The following is a 20,733-nucleotide window of genomic DNA, read 5'->3' on the forward strand; positions in this document are numbered from 1 at the left end:
GAAAATTTACAAATACTTAAAGCATTATTATGGCAGAGTAAGTAAGTTTATATTTTTATGTGTACAGAGTACAGTGAAATTCATACTTGTCAGTCTGACCAATATTTAATTAAATATTCTCTGGTGGTATAATATGTGAGATTATCATATGGACCAAATACATTCATTAAAAAAACACTGGTGAGAATGAGGCTAAATGTAAGAATATGCAGCAATATCTGTGGTAGCACCAGTGGCATTCACTTATGTAACAAATAAAAAAAAAAAAGTTTCTTTGTGTGTATACTGAAAACTGTTACAGATGTGCAGTGGAACAGGCTGCTGTCTCATTCCAGTTGAATACATTTGCACCCTGGTTCTGGAGGAGATGTCTTCTTCATTGATTTGACATATAGTATTCAAATATGTCAAAAGTATTAAGACAAACGTTAATAAGGCATTGCTTTCAAAGTCCAAAGGCAGGTCAGACTGATATCCGGACTCATTTTGTATATGTAATGTGATGACTGCATTTCATTAACTAGTGATGTTGCAGTCAGAATTATATCCACAATCCTTAGCAAAGAGTTTAAAACAACAAAAATTGTACATCACAAAATAGAAGTCTACATGACCCAGGTAGAACAACTATTGTTATTACAATTATTGTGATGAAAGGGACATACACAGTATATTTAAAAAGCAATAGTAGGAACAAAATCTGAAAGTGGAGCATCCATGACAAATAGTAAAAAATGCACTCACTTAAATTTGAAAGTTTCCCCCAATTCTGAAGCGTCGCCTGGTGAAATTTCAAAAATCCCTGAAAATGGATATGGATGGCCACCATAGGCAAATTCTAAAAGCAAAAAAGTATATGATTTAAAATTTAAAATGCACAGTGCTCAATTTTAAAAGGGTATAGGCAATATTTCATAAATCTGATTTTTTTGGAATAAACTATAACAAGTTAATCAGGAGACAATTTTTTTGACTTTATGTTAATATATAAGCATATAAACTAGGACTATGCTTCTAAAAAGGAAATCCCATATATATAGATAGCAAGAGAGAGAGAGAGAGAGAGATAGAGAGTGAGAGACTTTATTAATCCCAAGGGGAAATTCACATACTCCAGCAGCAGCATACTGATAAAAAACAATATTAAATTAAACAGTGATAAAAATGCAGGTATAACAGACAATAACTTTGTGTAATGTTAACGTTTAGCCCCCCCGGGTGGAATTAAAGAGTCGCATAGTGTGTGGGGAGGAACAATCTCCTCAGTCTGTCAGTGGAGCCGGACAGTGACAGCAGTCTGTTGCTGAAGCTGCTCCTCTGTCTGGAGATGATCCTGTTCAGTGGATGCAGTGGATTCTCCATGATTTACAGGAGCCTGCTCAGTGCCTGTCGCTCTGCCACGGATGTCAAACTGTCCAGCTCTGTGCCTACAATAGAGCCTGCCTTCCTCGCCAGTTTGTCAAGGCATGGGGCGTCCCTCTTCTTTATGCTGCCTCCCCAGAACACCCAGTGTAGAAGAGGGTGCTCGTCACAACCATCTGACAGAACATCTGCAGCATCTTCTTGCAGAGGTTGAAGGACGCCAGCCTTCTAAGGAAGTATAGTCGGCTCTGTCCTTTCTTACACAGAGCATCAGTACTGGCAGTCCAGTCCAATTTATCATCCAGCTGCACTCCCAGGTATTTATAGGCCTGCACCCTCTGCACACAGTCACCTCTGATGATCACGGGGTCCACGAGGGGCCTGGTCCTCCTAAAATCCACCACCAGCTCCTTGGTTTTGCTGGTATTCAGTTGTAGGTGGTTTGAGTCGCACTGTTTAACAAAGTTCTTGATTAGGTTCCTATAATCCTCCTCCTGCCCACTCCTGATGCAGCCCATGATAGCAGTGTCGTCAGCGAAGCTTTGCACGTGGCAGGACTCCGAGTTGTATTGGAAGTCCAATGTATATAAACTGAACAGGACCGGAGAAAGTACAGTCCCCTGCGCCGCTCCAGTGTTGCTGACCACAATGTTAGACCTGCAGTTACCGAGACGCACATACTGAGGTCTGTCTGTAAGACAGTCCACAATCCATGCCACCAGGTATGAATCTACTCCCATCTCTGTCAGCTTGTCCCTAAGGAGCAGAAGTTGGATGGCATTGAAGGCGGATTGCAGAGGGTCAAGGGTGTTGCGGACCTGTGGCCTCAGGTGGTGAAGCAGCAGCCGCTCCATGGTCTTCATCATATGTGACGTCAGAGCGACAGGCCAGAAGTCATTCAGCAATACCTTTGGGACTTGGGTGATGTAGTTTTCCAAAGCCTCTGGACTTTCACCTGTTCCAGGCTCAGGTTGAAGATGCACTATAGAGGACTCCCCAGCTCCAAAGCACAGGCCTTCAGCAGTCATGGCGATACTCCTTCAGGACCCACTGCTTTGCTGGCACGAAATCTCCTCAGCTCTCTGCTTACCTGGGCTGCTGTAATTGTGGGTGGACGAATCTCTCCTATGCTGGTATCACGAGAAGGATGGGTGGAGTGTGCAGTACTCCGAGGTGAGAGTGGGTTAGGGTGGTCAAACCTGTTAAAGAAGTTGTTCATCTGGTTTACTCTCTCCACATCTCTTTCGATGGTGGCACCCTGCTTCGAGCTGCAGCCAGTGATGATCTTCATCCCATCCCACACTTCCTTCATGATGTTATTCTGCAACTTCTGCTCCAGCTTTCTCCTGTCGCCGCCCTGAGCTGGACTCTGAGCTCCTTTTGCACGCGCTTGAGCTCATGCTGATCACCGCCTTTAAAAGCCCTTTTCTTCGGATTCAAAAGGCCCTTGATGTCACTTGTAATCCATGGCTTGTTGTTAGCATAGCAGCGTACTGTTCTTATTGGAACTACAATGCCTATACAGAAGTTTATGTAGTCAGTAGTGCAGTAAACAACCTCCTCAATGTTCTCACTATAAGATCCCTGCAGGATATCTCAGTCCGTAGTTCCAAAGCAGTCTCTCAGAGCCTGCTCTGCCGCAGGGGACCATGTCCTGAATAAGCGTGTGGTTGTAAGTAGCTCCCTCACTCTTGGTTTGTAGTGAGGCTGAAGCAGAACCAAGTAATGAGCTGCTTTCCCAAGCGCAGGCAGCGGGGTGGCGATGTATGCATTTTTAACATTTGCACACAGTAGGTCAATAGTCCTATTTCCCAGGGTGTTACAATCCACATACTGGGAAAAGGCAGGTAATTTTTGTCCAGCGTCACATGGTTCAAGTCTCCAGCGATTAGCACAAGCACCTCGGGGTGCTGCGTTTGTAGTTTAGCAACAGCGAAATGGATGATGTCATCCGCTATCTCCACGTCCGCCCAAGGAGGGATGTAAACAATAACAACGACGTGTCCAAACTCTCTGGGCAAGTAGTAGGAGCGCAGACTTACGGCCAACAGTTCGATGTCCCTGCAGCAAGTGGAGATTTTAACGTTTACATGTCCAGAGTTGCACCACCTTGTATTCACATAGAGAACGAGTCCTCCTCCATATTAAAAAGTATTTAAAAAAAGTCTGTGGTAAGAATCAATTGTCCACACCTTGATTCTCAAAGAGAAAGAATCAATTATTAAACACACTAACAGAAGGGAAAACATTTTTTATTTCAAAGTGAAAAAACTGGAAAAGAAATAAAACCTTTATGCAGTAAAAATTCAAAAAAAATTTTTGTAACAGAAACAAATTTTTCATGCATAAAAACATACATCAATTCACTCACTGAACTCACAATATCTAAATAAAAAAATAGAAGAGACTCTTATTTTAGAAAAAACAAATACTTTTGCATCAATAACAGGGCTTTATTATCTAGCAAAATAGATATTCATATATTAGCAAAAACATGCAGCATAGTTTAACACTAAAATTACAAAAGCCTATGAAAAAACTCGTAAACCCAGCCACACCTTAAATCCCTTCACGCCTCTCCATCAAGCATCTTTTGTCTTGTAAATGTGCCAATAAGCACAAGCAGCCTGCTATCCCATTCCCCCTACCACCACAGAAACAGCAAGAAGATCTCCCAGTTCAAGCCTAGATTATCTGGGAGTGAGTTACCTAGAGTTGTACAGGGAAAATAATTTCATGTGTGTTCCGTGTCTACAACAATATGTAAACACATTGTTAAAACAGAAACATTTTTCATGTTTTATTAATAAATGACAAAATGTAGACATGAACTGTATATGTGTGAAGTCCAAATATCAAATGAACACTTTCACAAAAAGGTATAAAGGCAATATGACAGCTTCACTGGTGCAGCGGTAAGAACTGCTGATTTATAATCCACAGGTCACGAGTTAGAAACCAGCTCTCTTGTCGTTAGTTTACCGTTTTGAGTAGTGAGCTGCTCTTATTGTTAATAATATACGATAAAAGCATACATTTGATTTATGTCTGTAACAGCCACTGTAAATTTATAGTACTTGTAAAAGTTACCTTTTTTTACTTTTATTCTCTCAGTCACGATACAACACTAACCCAAACTTACCCCAGATCTGACACTGCTAGTTTTTATCTGAAACTGGGAATAACAGTAGATGTGAATGGTGCTTTGAGACAATGGAGCTGGAAATTCTCTGATCCGGAGGGAAAAAAAGCTGACACACAAATGCTGGTGAATCTGCCTTCCTTGTATATCATTGTCAGTTCAATTTTTTCAATTCACTTCTATTGAGTGTTCCTGCTCACGCTGAATTAGTATGCACCTTATGGTCCATGATCTCAAAGCCACACTGACAAGAAACATAGACATAGGTATATATATGATATTTGGAATAATTAATTTTATGAACTCTATAGTACATTTAGGAAAACTTTGTGGCACTGATGCAACATTATTCATATTATTCATATTCATTCACATGCCTTCTTGCGACTGTAATCAGTGACCGCGTTTTTTTATTTTATGACCTGAATAGTACTAATTAGAAAACAATATAATGCAATATAATAAGGCTATAATAAGAAAGCCTTACTTAAAAAAATTAAGACATCGCTAGTCATGTTTAGTTTATGTAGATTATCTAGGGCGGCACGATGGCGCAGTGGGTAGTGCTGCTGCCTCGAAGTTAGGCGACCCGGGTTTGCGGTTCCCCGTGTCTGTGTGGGTTTCCTCCGGATTCCCCGGGTTCCTCCCACAGTCCAAAGACATGCAGGTTAGATACACTGGTGATTCTAAATTGTCCCTACTGTGTGCTTGGTGTGTGGGTGTGTGTGCCCTGCCCGGGGTTTGTCTCCTGCCTTGCACTCTGTGTTGGCTGGGATTAGCTCCAGCAGACTCCCATGACCCTGTAGTTAGGATATAGCACGTTGGATAATGGATGGATGGATGTATTTTGTTTATATTCTTATCTGAATCCAGTACAAGTAAAATGGTATTCTGATTAACAGAATAATGGTTCTGAAAATAAAAAGAAAGGACTGTCTGCTCCCCGACACCACATGACATACCACTTACTGTCTACTGGTCCATCACCACTTACTGTCTACTGGTCCATCAATGAACAGACCTTTTGCCTCAGGTAGAGAAATCCTCTCAACTGTTCCTCGAGCTTTAATAAGAGCCGATCACAAACACAGAAACAGAGAGGTTGTTACTCACAGAGACACTTTTTGTACTCATCACATCTAATGCCAAGGAAGAGCAGCCATATTGGATGTATGGCAAGAAAATTAATACTGCTTACCACCGACACATCCTTATCACTGCCAAGGAAGACCAGTCTTACTGGATAGTTATTGTTTGGTGCTATTCCTTTGCTCTCTGGCCTGGACAACTTACAATCATTAATTGAAGTTATACCAAGATGTTCTGGAGAAGAATGTTTGGCCTAATGTCGGGAAGCTAAACTGAACCCATAAATTGGGTACTCCAGTATATATATATAAAAATGGACTGTGCAAATCCTTAAAGGAACGGATTAAGAAAAAGAAAGTGTATACTGGATTGGCTGTATGAATCTCCAGATTTCAGCTAAACAGATGTGCGCAGATCTTGCTAAATGGGGACCAAATCTGGTATAATACAAATAATAATATAAGGAAAACACAGGCACAAATGACTCAAACTACGTATGAAATACTGATTAGCAACATATTTCTGTCGCAGCTGCTAAAGCATGTGGCGCCACTTAAATGTTTTAAAAGCTAGTTTGTATTTACCAACTTCTTTTTCTGTTGCATGCATTCATTTTTTGACCAATAAATAGAAAGTACACCTAAAATTCTTTCCTTAAAGAATTAATTTTAATCAATTAAAAAAAGGACTTCAAGAAAAAAAAAAAAATAGTAAGTTCACCCCATGGAAACTGGCTGACTGTTTCAAAATATTTGAACAGGAAGGTGTTCTCTTTGCTATTGACATATATGGTGTCATTGAACCAAGATCAAAAGAGCTCTCTATGGCTCACAGAAAGATGCTAAAAGAAGTGTCCAAGAACCCCAAAATGTCATGGTGGGATCTGCAACTTTTACAAAAGTTAGTGTCAAAGTGCATCTGGTACACTGTGCACAAAATTGCACAAATTTGAACTGCATGTGAAGTGTTTCAAGAAAATGCCTTTGCTGTACAAAATTGAACATTAGAGCAAGATTACAATTCGCCATTCAAATCCAGACAAATACCAGACCTTATAGAACAATGTGCTCTCGACAGATGTATCAAAGACAGAGTTGTCTGGCAACAGTAACAAGAGACATGTTTGTCGCAAACAAAAAAAGCATTTCAGAATAACCACTTCATACAGTACCAGCTCTGAAACACTGTGATTGAAACATTGTTTTTGGACTACTTTTGAAGTCTCAGGACCTGGGCAGATTGCAGTCAGAGTCAACTATGGATTTTACATCACATTAAAGAGTGTTTGAGGAGATTGTGAGGGGCCCTCTCTCTTAAACTTGAAGTTGTACTGGACCTTTTAACACAATTATCTGAAACACACTAGCAAATACGTCTAGGAATGGCACTAAAAGAAGAAATATGGACTAAGCCTGGTCAAAGCCCTGATTTGAATCCCATTTAAATGTTGTTGGCAGCACATGCAAGAAAAAATTGCAGTTATGCAGAAAAAAGTGCACATCTACAAGAAGTTGTTTCTGAAAAAAGGAGGCAATAAGAGCTTCAGAAGCCACGGATGTGCTTACTTTTTCCCCAGTAGGCCACTACATCTACTAATATTTCTGTTGAATAAATGATTAAAAAGTCACATTTTCCTTGAGTTTTATTCAGGTTTATCCCCTTTACTTGTAAGCACAGTTTGCTTGTTCAAATATGTTGAAAAAGTCAACAATTTCCAAGGAGTCTACTTACTTTTTTCATGTGCCTGTGCTAAGGTATCTGAGGTATGTTGTAGTTACGCAGCTAATTCAACTTTATCCAAAATGAGCATGTTTTAAATCTTTATCTATACATTTGTAGTATAAGTGCCTTAACTTTCTTGGTTATCACATTAAGTAGTATAATCTATGTATGAAGCAACATTATAAAAAAGAGTGGGCCAGACTTTCTCCGAATGACACAAGAGACTGACAATCTCCTACAGAAGACATTCAAGTTCTTGCTGCTAATGGTGGTTCCAGGAGTTACTAAATAATAGTGTTCTCGTTTTTTCCCCCATATGGTTTCTGGGTGTTTACTATTTGATTTGATGTACTCTGTTAATCCCCAAGGGAAAATTGTCGTTTTGCAAGACCTTTGGGGCTCAAAGCACAAGGTCAGCCATTGTACAATGCATGACAGTAACTGAATTTTAAAAAACAGCAACATAGCAAGAAATATGTTTTGGAGAATGTTGCCATTACTGAAACACCTTAAACTGATATTATTGAAAAATGAATATGTTTTTAAGCTTTAAAAAATATTTTTGTAAAAATTTGCAGTTAGAATGCAAATATTTTAGGTTTCACATATTTTCTAAAATAAACAATTTTGTTAGATGTCATAATTAGGTTCCTTTATGCTTAAACAAAACATATCAGTGTTGCCACAAAATTAGGGAAAAGGGATTAGGGTAGAGTGACATTTTTGTTGATATTTAGGAACTTTTCTGCAGTTAAGCAGTTACTTTGATTGTCAAAAGCCTTCTTAGATAATTGTAATTAACTGGTGTTAAATGACCAACCTTTATATAAACATAATGCAAAATGTCAGGGAATGATAACGACCATAGCTGCCATATCCTATATTATCGTAACAGCACACTTTTCTTCCATGTATGACAATGTTCACCTATAAATTTTGTATTATTGTACAAGCTTAAGGATGACACTTTAGGTATCATAACAATGAATCTCGCTTGTATATCCATAGCAGCATATAACCTAAAGCTACGCAACACCCAGAACTGAATGCAGTGAATATTTGAGAAGTAATAAACACAAACCAGAAACTCTACTTTGGCCACCCTGTGTAAAGAATACAGATTTTAAGGCTGATATAGATGTGTGCATTTATACTCTTATTATTGCACTCATTTCCATAGTGCATTTCGGTGTACAAGCATGTGTCCCATTCCCTACATCTCCACTGTTTGGCAAACTCTAAATATTGTTAGTATTTATTTATCCTTGCCAGTTTTTACATATGGCCAAGCATATATTACTTGGTCTACAGTGAGCTAAAGAGTAAAAGTGGAAATGTTCTTCATACAGAGAAACAAGGAAAACTAATTCCCAATGACAACAGTGTTTACTCAAAATATTGCATATAAGGAAGTATTTTCTGCTTAAATGTGTTACTTAATTCAATAAGAAGTTGTATATGCATACAAGTATATTTACAAGAAGTGTTTAAGTACACAAATCACATGAACTGTACACATGGAAGCATATAAATTCTCATCCTTCAGCTTTAAGTGCAGTGCCCCTGTCCAATATTAAAGTCTTCATTTCACAGATGGCAGGACATGCTGGTAAGGCTAGTAATAAGTTAATTACACCATTTTCTATAATTGGCTACTTGTTAGTAATGTTATTTAATGATGATGTTAATAAGCAATTGGTTATCAAATTGCAGCAGAATTGCCAACTTAAAAAAATGTGGAAATATGATTTCTAAATTTTTTGGATCTCGGGCTAAATTAATTGATAGGAAATTATCATGCAATGAGATAGGATGCATTTGAATTGTGTTTGGTTAACATGCCATAACTGGGTTTAACAAAACTGTTTAATGGTTATCAATTGAAATAAGATTAAATGACTCAAATAAGTTACATCAACCTAAAACACGGTGGTCAGATTAAATTATTCGACTAGTGTTTAAAATAATCACAGCGAACAGCATTTGAATTCCATGATTTAAGTATGTGGAATTTTTGAGCCTAGGTGAATTAAGTTCCTCCAAGAATATCAAGTACAACCAAAATAAGAAAATGCTGATGGATTCAGAATCCCCTTACTTGCTTTATGTTACCTTAGATAGGGGATAGTATTTCTGATTTAGAACACAAATACTCAAAACTCAGGGTTTTATATTTCCATTGAAATCACTTTAACCTGCTTAGTTCAATCTTATTTTGTGAAACACAATCATGTATAAAATGTTTAAAAGTTTGGGGCATTTTACCTCAGATGACTGCCCATTAGCTAGCCACGCTCTAAAAACTAAAGCTGTATAAATGAGCAAATAAGTGTGAAAAGAGGAAATGTGGGCACATTTTAAACAAAATCTGTTATTTATCTCAGGATCCACAAATTTGTTTAATTACTGGGGACAAAATCAATTTCTAATGCTATTAACATCTATGAGTTTAAGCTGTGCTTCTCTCTCCTCTTTGTCTGAGACAATGAACTGTAGTACAGTAACAAACAATTCAGTATGACTTCAAGAACTGCTAAATAAAGAAACAAAAAATAATTACTAGGATTCTCTTTAAAGCAAAATACAAACAGTGTCTCTGGGCTTTTCTGATGATGTCATTAATATTATAAATGTCGTAGGTGTAAAGGTTTCTTTCTTCACACCATTTATTGTTATATACAGGTATATATTTTTTCTAATTCTTGCTTCTTGTATTGCCAATAGATGGCACCATGGCAACTCATACAAAACTTGTTCGTTAAGAAGCTAAACCTTAATGTATAAACTCTTACCTCTTCCATATACTTCTATTCCTGAGTGAAAGACCCCAATTCCCAATGATGTGGTGAATTCGTTGATCCAATACTAGGGGTGGGGGGGAAAAAAAAAAAAAAAAGATATGTCAGAATCATTTCAGTAAAGAGTAACACTGTGCATCATGGGATTTATGTTTCAATAACATATTGCTGGCTAAACATTCATTCATATAGTTGATGTGGAAGCAATTTTATTACTTTTCTTATTCATCAAAATTCACAAATAAAAACAAGAAATAAAACACACCACATTTAACATAAATTAGCTTAATCCAACTCTCCCTAGGTCAAGTTTACCTCTCTTAAACCCAAAAAACCCTCAGATGATGCCTACCTGCTACTCAACCTTTTCTTCTCATTTAATGTCCCATCTTCAAGACACATACTGAAACTTTTTACAATCAAGTGTATTTTATGTTTTTCCACTTGCATGACAAATGGGGCGTATGGCTAAATGAGCCTACATATTTTCTGTATCTAAGGGTAGACTTGACAATGTCGGGGCCTTATTGGCGACAGGATTATGCCCCTTTTCCTTTATCCCTGAGAGCAACATACACTCAGAGAGCGAGGCTAGTTAATTATGTAGCCAAAATCAGAAGTCTTGCCTTTAGTCCACAAGGCTGTCTGAATTCATTAAGTTAATGACACACTGTGATATGGCAAAATGCATGCTACAGAGATATTGCCTATTTGGATATGATCATAATGGTTAGATTATTTTATTTGAATATTTTGCTTGCAAGTATAGTAAAAATGCTCTTTTAGCACTGTACAGTCATCCTCTTGTTTCTGTAACAATACCTAGACAATGCGTGTCTTGTCACACTGTTCATTAAGCAGCTAGGTAACCTGGCCACCACAAAACATAAAGTTGCTAAGTAACTTTTGTCTTTCTTGCACCATACATTTTGGAAAAGGGTAAGGAGTACATCAGACAGGCTGTTTTGAGTTTTCTATTAAATAATACAGGGATATGCATTTTAAACAATTCTTGATTATTATGAGACAACACACTATATGTTGATTTCAAATCAAGGAAGAATGTCACTATACTCTGTTCACATGACAATACTACTACTTAAATAATAATAATAAATAATAATAATACATTTTATTTATATAGCACCTTTGCCATGCTCAAGGCACTTACAGAATATAAGAAAGAACAGCAGGGAATACAGTATATAGCATTGTACAAACCAAATAAATAAATAAAGAAGATTAAGACAGTTAATTCAGAGAAAGTCTAACAGACAAAGTAACTGATGGTCTAGCACACACACACAGGTTACATGAGCATCTTGACATAAAGGTAAACTGAGAGAAGGGTAATAAAGTCAAGCAGAGCTAAAAGCCTGATGAGTTTTGAGTTGTTTTTTAAAAGAATTCATGGAGTCAGCTGACCTGATTAATTTCGATAGGTCATTCCAGAGTTTGGACGGTATACAGCTGAAGGCCCTGTCATCTATGGAGTGTAGATTATTGTGGGGCACAACAAGATTGCCAGAATCAGAGGACCTTAGTGGGCGGGCAGGCACATAGTGATGGAGAAGGTCACTGATGTAGTTTGGCGCAAGGTTATTTAAAGCTTTGTAGGTTATTAGTGGGATTTTATATTCGATTCTGTAAGACACAGGGAGCCAGTGAAAACAGAGCAGGATGGGTGTGATGTGCTTGCTGCTGTTGGTTCGAGTAAGGACTCTTGCAGCTGAGTTTTGAATAAGTTGGAGCTGTGATATAAGATTAGAAAGGGCACCTGCCAGCAGCGAGTTACAATAATTGATGCAGGATGTGATAAAAGCATGGACGAGTTTCTCATCATTAGAAAAGCAGAGGAAGGAGCGAACATGGGATATGTTATTGAGGTGAAAGTAAGAAAGTTTCTTAATGTGATTTATGTGGGCGGAGTAAAAAAAGGAAGGAATCAAAAATGACACCAAGATTCTTTGCAGTAGAGGCAGGTCTGATGAGATCACCTCCAAATTTGACTGGGAAGGAGATCATTTTATTAAGTTGCATTTTAGTCCCAATTTGCAGGAGTTCAGTTTTGTTGCAGTTTAATTTTAAAGAGTTCTGCTCCATCCAGGTTTTAATTTCACTAAGGCAGGTTGTGAGCTGAGAAAGCTCTGATGAAGCTCCACTTTTAACACTGAAGTAGAGTTGAGCATCATCTGCATAAAAATGATAGCCTAGTCCATAACTATGAATAATATGACCAAGGGGAAGCACATAAATACAGAAGAACTCCTTGTGTGTCTGGCGTCAAGCTGGATCTGCTGTTGCCAAGACTAATAAACTCTTGCCTATCAGTCAGATAGGACTTGAACCACTGGAGGGCAGTGCCTGAAATACCCAGCAAGTTCTCCATTCTGGACAGTAGAATGTCATGTCTGACAGTGTCAAATGCTGCACTGAGGTCTAATAGAATTATTATGCTGGTTTGTCCAGAGTCTGCTGCCATAAGCAAATCATTGGTTACCTGTAGCAGAGCAGTTTCACAGCTGTGCCGCGCCCTGAAACCAGACTGAAAGGGTTCCATCAAGTTATTACTGGTTAAGTAATTGGTGAGCTGGGAGGCTACAACACGCTCAAGAGCTTTTGACAGGAAAGGTACTTATTCCTAGATGCGACTGTTACCTTATGTGTTGGCAGAGGCAATGATGAGAAACTTTCTCAACATCAATCAGCAATTCAGTTATATAGTATATCCCAGAAATCATTCACATCTGACACCTTTTATGACAGGTTCTGTGCCTTATCTGACTCTCACCATACCCACTTTGGGTCACCTAGAATCAGGATTACAAATTATGTATTTTCTACTTTTCATTTGGTCAGTGTTGTTGTGCTTATGGACACTGGAGTTGAATCATTTTATTTCTTGCTAATAATAACAACAATGAAAATATGGTTTAATTGTCTGCTTTGATAGCCCAACACTTGCTATGACCCCGCATTGAAATTTTTTTTAATTTAAGATCCATTTGTTGGGAGTATGCCTGTGCTGCTGCACAGCTAACTGGCTCCCCATAGTGACAAACTTCTTTCTCTTACCAGCAGTTTGTTTTTTTTTTTAGACAGAAATGTTTTAGAAAATTAACCAGAGAAGACACATCACCCTTTATCAACAGCATGTAATCAAGCAGCAGCAATTAAAATATTAATTTCAAAATTGTGCTGAAATATAATGAACGCAGACATGATGAATACTTTAGCACTAAATAATGCACAGGTGTCACTGATGCCACCTAAATGGACCAATTACAAAGTGACATCATACAAGAGGTTTTATGGGTAATGTGGGGTAGGGGCAAAACTCAGTACGAATACATATACTGCAAAGTTTTAAACATTCCAGTTTCCAACCAAATGATAAAGGACAGACAGAAAACTTAAAATATTATATTTGATAGCATTGCTTCAAAAAGGTAGTCATTCTTAAATATCTGCAATTTACCTCTCAATCCACATTTGGGGCACAACATTTAGGATGCATTTTTATAAGTAGTTACAACTTCTACACTTATTTAGTTACTGTATTTATAAGCTACTGTTTGCAGTAAAGTATTTGTTTAAACATAATTGTGTATGGTTTCTCAAAAAAAAGTATTTTTTTGATTAAAACATTTAAACCAAAAATCAACTGCAACAGTATCTTGTTCTGACACACCCAGCCTTCCAATTAATGTGCAGTTTGCACATTCTCTCCGTTTCTCCACACTTTTACTCCCACATCTCAAAGACATTTGTGTCAGGCAGCTTGTGGCTAGATTGATGTGAGAGCATGGATGTATGCAGGGATGTGCACAAAGATGGACTGCTGCCTTGCCCAACACTAATTCTTCATGTTGCTAAAACATGTTCTACCACAGATGACTATAAACTGAATTAAGTGGGTTTGATCAAGGATGGGTGGTTAGCATGGCCAACAACACAACATATGTAAGAATTTATACTTTAACTAAATTAGATTTTTATCAAAGTAAAACACAAATTACAAAAATCTGAAATTTGTGTAAAAGAATCAGGTATAGACAGACAGACAGGAATGAGACAGAACACCAAATTAACTAAATATCAAGATCCTTAATGATGCTTTATTAAAAAGGTTTTAAATGATTTCACTGTAGCCTTCTGCACCACAATATACATTACCACAACTGCTCATCAAATGAGCGATAGAGATTTTTGCCTTATTGAATAGTGGGTTATACTGAATACCATGAATGGAATAAGCTCACTTTCAAAGCTTCATTGTCTGACACAAGTTACTTAATGTGCGAGAATAGTAGAAATAAACAATTATTTCATGAATTTAATTACCATAAACTGTTTGGTAGATAATATAAGTACAAAAGAAATCCTGAAGGTCGGACTTTAACACATTCAAAGAGAGAATGAAATCCTAAAAAAAAAAAAACCCTACAGATCAAGGATGATCTTTACAGTTTGCACATTAAAATGCAGTGAAATCTTAAAGTTCCCACATGACCCCATTCTGTTTTCTCATTTTGTTTGAATGTTCAAATTAAACTTGCAATTGATCCAAATGTAATATGAATGTGTACAGATATCTACCATGAATGTGCTCTGTACACGCAAAATTAGTATAAGCAAGTCTGTGCAGATGTCAGACTACATGACTGTCTCTGACTAGCTAGGATTGCACTTCAAAACAGGCTGTCTACTTGAAGTTAAGCAGTTTCGGCCTGGCCAGTACTTAGATGGAAGAACCTGGAGAGCTGATGTTGAGGCTGGGAGAGGTGTTGGTGAGGCCAGCAGGGGGCGTTTACCCTGTGGTCAGAATATAGATCGCAATGCCCCAGTGCAATAACAGGAACACTGATGAAATAAATGAAAAGAAAAAAAAAATGGTGCCATCCTTTGGATGAGATGTAAAACCAACTCTCTGTGGTCTCAAAATATCAATGGGCATCTTTCAAAGGAAGAGTAGTGTGTACCTTGATGTCCTGGATAAATTTCCCATTACAGCTTTGTTCATTTATATTCTGATCCCCTAATTATCCTGTGTTCCTTCCTAAGTGTCTAAGTGTCTCACGCTTTTACCACCTGATAGGTAATGTGTGGTGAGCATACGGTCACAAAAATTTAATCCAGGTGGATACTAAACATTTGCGGTGTTTAAAGTGGCTCCCCATTGTCTATGTAAAGCATTTTGAGAAGCTAGAAAAGTGCTACATAAATGTCTGCAACAAAAAAAGGAAAACATCATGTAATGTGACAGGGCCTTAAGAGATACCTGGAGATAAGTACTCTTAATGTGACATCATCATCAAGACTACGTCCTGACTGAAGAAGGGGCGTGAGTTGCCTTGAAAGCTTGCATATTAGAATCTTTTTAGTTAGCCAATAAAAGGTGAAATTTTGTTTGACTTCTCACTACATTCATAATGGCTAACATGGTACAACACCCTACTACATGTCATCATATACATTGTCAGTTTTAAACTGATATAATGTCTTCCCATTCATAATTGCAAATAAGGCTTTTACACATTTCCTGATTGCCAAGGACTTAAAATCTCTTAATTGCCCTAATTACAAATCAGCTGTGTCTTTAACTGTAAAAAGGCAGATAACAATTAACCCATAACAGTGCTTACTGTTACAGCATCAATCCAGGAATCCTGGCCTATTAGATTCTTTTCATATCATTCAGATTTGCAGCTTTACTTCGTCAAAAATGCATGTATATAATAATTATCTACTCCACCAATCATGACCAAAAGCATACTGCAGGAGCCTCGCGTCATGCCAATTGGATTTTAATGACTAGCTTGCATGACGGAAGATCTGCTTGGTAATTGCTTCCATTGCAGACATCAAGTAGTTTCAGGAAATCTTTGTGTAGCAAGAGAATTGCCTCCAGTAAAGAACAGGAAGAGAGCACCATATAAATGTATCATAAAGACACCTGGCCTATCATTAGAAGGACTTGGAAAGATAACCAGATATACAGAACTGCTTTTTCAGAAGAAACAAAAAAAAAACTATAATTATAAAATATGAAGGAAGCAACAATTACATGTAGTTTTTATGTACCTGCTTCAATTTCCTGTAACTTTCTGTAATAAATGTTTTTCAGTCTTGAATTTATCATAGCACAAAGAACCCATAAAAGGCTGTTGGTTATAAAAAAAAAAATGTCCGCTCAAGACATCAACTCGCTTCAAAATGCAAAAAATTAGGCTGAAATAAAAATGTCAGTTTCCAAAAAAACCATGTTATCCCTTTCAACCACAGAAAACCTGTAGGCAATGCAGCTTTTTTTGGCAAACCGTTCACTGCTTTGTAAATGTAAAATCAAGAATAAATATTAACAAACTAAAAAAATATCACTAGTGACACAGGCCGTAAGCAGCAGCGGTCTGACTAAAAATATACAGCTATATTATCAGCACAATACAGGGCCTATTTACATGGGTACTGTAAGAAGAATTAGGATGAATGCCTACTGGTAATTGTCACCAGAAGCAGTTCTCCATCAAAGCGGACAGTCCCCTGAGAACTACATGTAAATAAGACATGTGATGGAAACTCAGTAAGGAGAATAATGTGAAAGAAAGAAAAAGAGAGAGAGAGAAAGAAAGAGAGAAAGAAAGAAAGAGAAAAAAGAGAGAAAGAAAGAAAGAAAAACATGACCACGCCACAGCTTGGTCCATACAGCAATTTGGTCTCTTTTCAGTATTAACTGGCTTTATTTTTGATCAGATGTCAGATGTCAGGGTCAGATGTAGACAAGGTTAGGGATTGCACAAAAATGGCATATGGTAATAAAACACTTGAAAAAGCACAATAAAATGAAAAGTGAACTGTTTATCACCTGACATGACTTGCTCAAATTGTTCAGACTATAACTGGAAAGGACAGTCTTATTTGACATTAAATAAAAAATGATTACTGCCAAAATGTAAAAAGAAAAGATTCCAGTAAAAGAAAGAAATGGACGTAAAGAAAAAAAAAAAATCAACTGTTCTAAGCTGGCTGAGGCTACGTAGGGTAAGCAATATCTTATGGAGGTCATAAAAACTACCCTGTTGGTTACAGCTCCATGCAACATTGCATTCAATTCAATGTCATCTTTGCAGCAAGATCACCCCAACTCCTGTCTGTTCCATGTGATGTTTCAAAATGGTTAAATGATAACATATTCTCATATGTGATGGGACTATGGCTGTAAGATGGAATAGGTGAACTTGCAGAACAACACCTTGAAAAGGAGACAAGTATATGTCATAGTAACATTACATCCTTCTGACACTGCAGTTGGTTTATCAAGAGAAAATTGAGTCATTTTACACTATATGGTCAAATGTATGCAGGTACTGCTGGACAAATGGGCACTGGCCATTTTGCTAGGCTTTAAGTGGCACACAATGCTTGTTAAGTCAGTAGATTTAACAGGGATGCAGTAAAACAGATGCATCAACCCCTTGCATTTTAGAGTAAATGGATGAACTAGTAACACTTTGGTCAGCATTTTACTTCATCTGATAACAAAGGTGTAAATCAGAGTTTAACACCTCTGCAGGGACTCCTTCAGGCAAAAAAAGTTCCCAAATGGACATTCATTTTAGGTTTGTAACCACAAACTAAACTCTGGTTGGATGGGATAGACGAATAAAAGCAACTATAAGTGGGCATTGGATTTGTAAGTGGAGTTTCATCCAATCATCAGTGGTTACAGCTGTCTTCAAAACTCACTGCTTTCATACTGTATCTTCTTCCTCTTTGGAAGCAAGCTGAAAGCTGATGAATCATTCTCTCTTTGGGGTAGCTGAAAGCTGTGAAACACAGCAAGAAGTTCACAAACTTTTGGCTTGGAAGCTACTCTCCATAGAGCAGGATATCCTGAACTAGTTCTTAGATCAACTCTGCCAAGCCAGGATCTGTACCATTGACAGAGGCCTGCCTGAGAAGGCTGCTTCTAGTAGAAGAGTGATGGTGCTGAAGCTTCCTTCTTGAAAAAGTAATGTTGCTTCTCAAGCACCAAGAGTGCATTCCAACAAAAGAAGAGTTATCACTTGAACCCAGAGCCATACAGACTCAGCTCCAGACAGCATGAGACATCATTCTTGAAGGCTTGGTATCATAAAACTGTTTCTGTACCAGGATAAATAAGAGCTCTAAATAGTAAGTAAACAGCCAGTGTCACGTTAGTCTGTCTAGCTTCCCATCTAAGTTGATATACATATGCAGTTATCATATTTCTATAACTCTTGTGTTTATCAATAAATTGTATTATTCAGTTTCTTAAATTGAGTGTGCTTCAGTTACCTTGATGCACGTCTAATGGCTTAAAAACCCCTCTTTACAGAGAAAGGTAAGGAAAATAAATATTTTAGTAAGGCTCCCACTTTAATTAATGACATTACCAAAGGCATAACTGATAATTAATTAACATCAATCAATCCATCTTCTCACACTGCACACAAATTTCCTATATTAACTTGATGTCCCTGGGTGGGACTCATATAATTGCTGTAGGAAATTAGTTATTTTGACAATTCACTCCATATTATCTATGATTTTTGAGCTGCCATATTCTATATACTCCATATAGTTACTATATATTATTTGAGAACCTTTATCCATAATAAGCTAAGATAAATAAACAGGAGGAGTAAAACTTGGGTTCATCAGTCCTGGTAACAAATATTTGAAATTATCAAAGAATTTGAATAGTATCCATAAAACTTAAGAAACACAATAAATAAATAAATAAATAGAAGGTAATATGGACGTAACAATTATGTACCCATACGCATGGTTTGTTTTCTCTTGTAACTTACCAAGGTGTTAGTATAGATTATTCTATGTAAACCATTGACCAAAGTATTGCATCTCTTAAGTGTATATTTATGAAAATATATAGAATAAAAAGTAGTGTTAAAACTGACAAGAAATCTCAAAGTGTACAAGTTGCAGAATGCTAAAAATTAGATTGAAGAATTCTGAGCATACATGATATCAGTGGTGCTCAGACACACAGCCTGCTTATAAGTCAGGATCCACAAACAAAGTTTGCTCCTTTTTATGCTGTATGAACTCCTTGCTCATATGGCAGAACATTAATAGATGTAAGGAATCAATATCAGTTAAATTGTTGTGACACCACAGCAATGCTTGGTACTTGTGAGGAATTTTGTGGACTAGCTGAGTCAGACCAGTCAATGCTTCACCTTTCTGCCATGTGATTGACAGTTCCAAATCAAATCCATCATAACCAATGGGATCAAACATCTGGCAATTAAAGACCCACAATACCCCACATCCCATGATCTATGATATGTAAACATTTTACTCTTAGTTGACTATAGTTTCAGGTTACTCAAAGTTAACTGGCTAGACTAGATGACCACTAGTGGACAGAGTAATTTTATTTTACAAGACATCTAGGGATTTCTCAATTTAGCATGGACAAAATTGAATCAATGAGTTTTTAACTAAATAAAAAAATAAACCCAACCTAAATATGTCCAAACTTACCACTACTTGAACATCTACAGAACATTCAATTTAAGCCACAATACATTCATTCATTATTACTAGGTAGAATCTTATAAATGACACAAGTGATACATTTACTGTCCACTTCGAGGTACATGTGTTCATTAACAATAGCCTGCTTCTCCAAACAGCCAATCATCTGAAAGTAAATAAACCAATATACTATGTATTATAAACAAATATTAGCATTGAAAAAACACATGATCTAAGTAACTTTGACCTTGGTATAACTATCAAGGCCAGACAGAGTGATTCCAGGAACTCCGAAAATGGCTGCCCACCTGTAATTTTTCCGTATTTTCCAAATTCCTACTTTAATACATGACATGGCACAAGTTGCGCATAGACTTCTTGTGCAAACATGAAATATTTCAGCCCTCGCAAGGTGTTCTTAACAAGATGATGCTACAGCTGGGTTGGGCAAGTGTAATAAGTTGTTATGCGGTATCACCCCAAAAAATAATTAAGTGAAGCTTTAACCATATGAATAAGGAGAGTCTACAATGCCGTAGTGTGTACGTTTTTAGCTGCATGCTCCACTTTGTCAAGCTTGTGTTTTAAAGAAAATAGTTTTCCTGTGACTGATTTGATCACCAACTTATGAGACTGGCAGCAGCATCCGTGAAGGCAGAACTTCAGGTGTGACTTTGGGTCTTTGCACAAATCAGCATAAACATCCCCGCTTAGAAATGTGAAATGAAGTTGGAAGGGAAAGGTTTTCTAGTATTAGACTGGCCAAAATGGACTATTCCTAGACTTAACCCAATACGTTTGGTGAGACAAGGTGAAAAATGCCCTTACTGACAGGGGCATCCTGAGTGTGCTGCCTTTAGGCAATCTGTGCGTTTTCTAGACACATTACAAGTTTTAAAAGGGCAATTAATGGCTTTTCTGGAGGGCTTATTTCAATTCTTGTACAGCACTGTTCTCAGTGCCAGATAAGGTCCTTGCTAAGGTTATACTCAATAGGATCCATGATCACTTGCTCACCTACTAGCGACCAGAGCAGTCTGGTTTTACACCTAAGTTGTCTACCATTAACAGCATCCTGGAACTGAAGATTCTCAT

General features: G+C 37.4%; 1 protein-coding gene across 1 annotated transcript in view; it reads right to left on the bottom strand.

The window, feature by feature from the left end:
• Positions 1-20,733, bottom strand: part of LOC120516602 (deubiquitinase DESI2) — a 154,463-nt gene that overhangs the window by 39,598 nt on the left and 94,132 nt on the right. Inside the window, exons 2-3 of the mRNA XM_039738388.1 lie at positions 10,108-10,180; positions 745-838 (exon numbers count right to left, since the gene is read on the bottom strand). Of these exons, the coding sequence (XP_039594322.1) occupies positions 745-838; positions 10,108-10,180 (167 nt within the window). The remainder of the gene's footprint in view (positions 1-744; positions 839-10,107; positions 10,181-20,733) is intronic.

Source organism: Polypterus senegalus, chromosome 16, assembly GCF_016835505.1.
Source record: "Polypterus senegalus isolate Bchr_013 chromosome 16, ASM1683550v1, whole genome shotgun sequence".
In the NCBI taxonomy this organism is placed as follows: Eukaryota; Metazoa; Chordata; class Cladistia; order Polypteriformes; family Polypteridae; genus Polypterus; species Polypterus senegalus.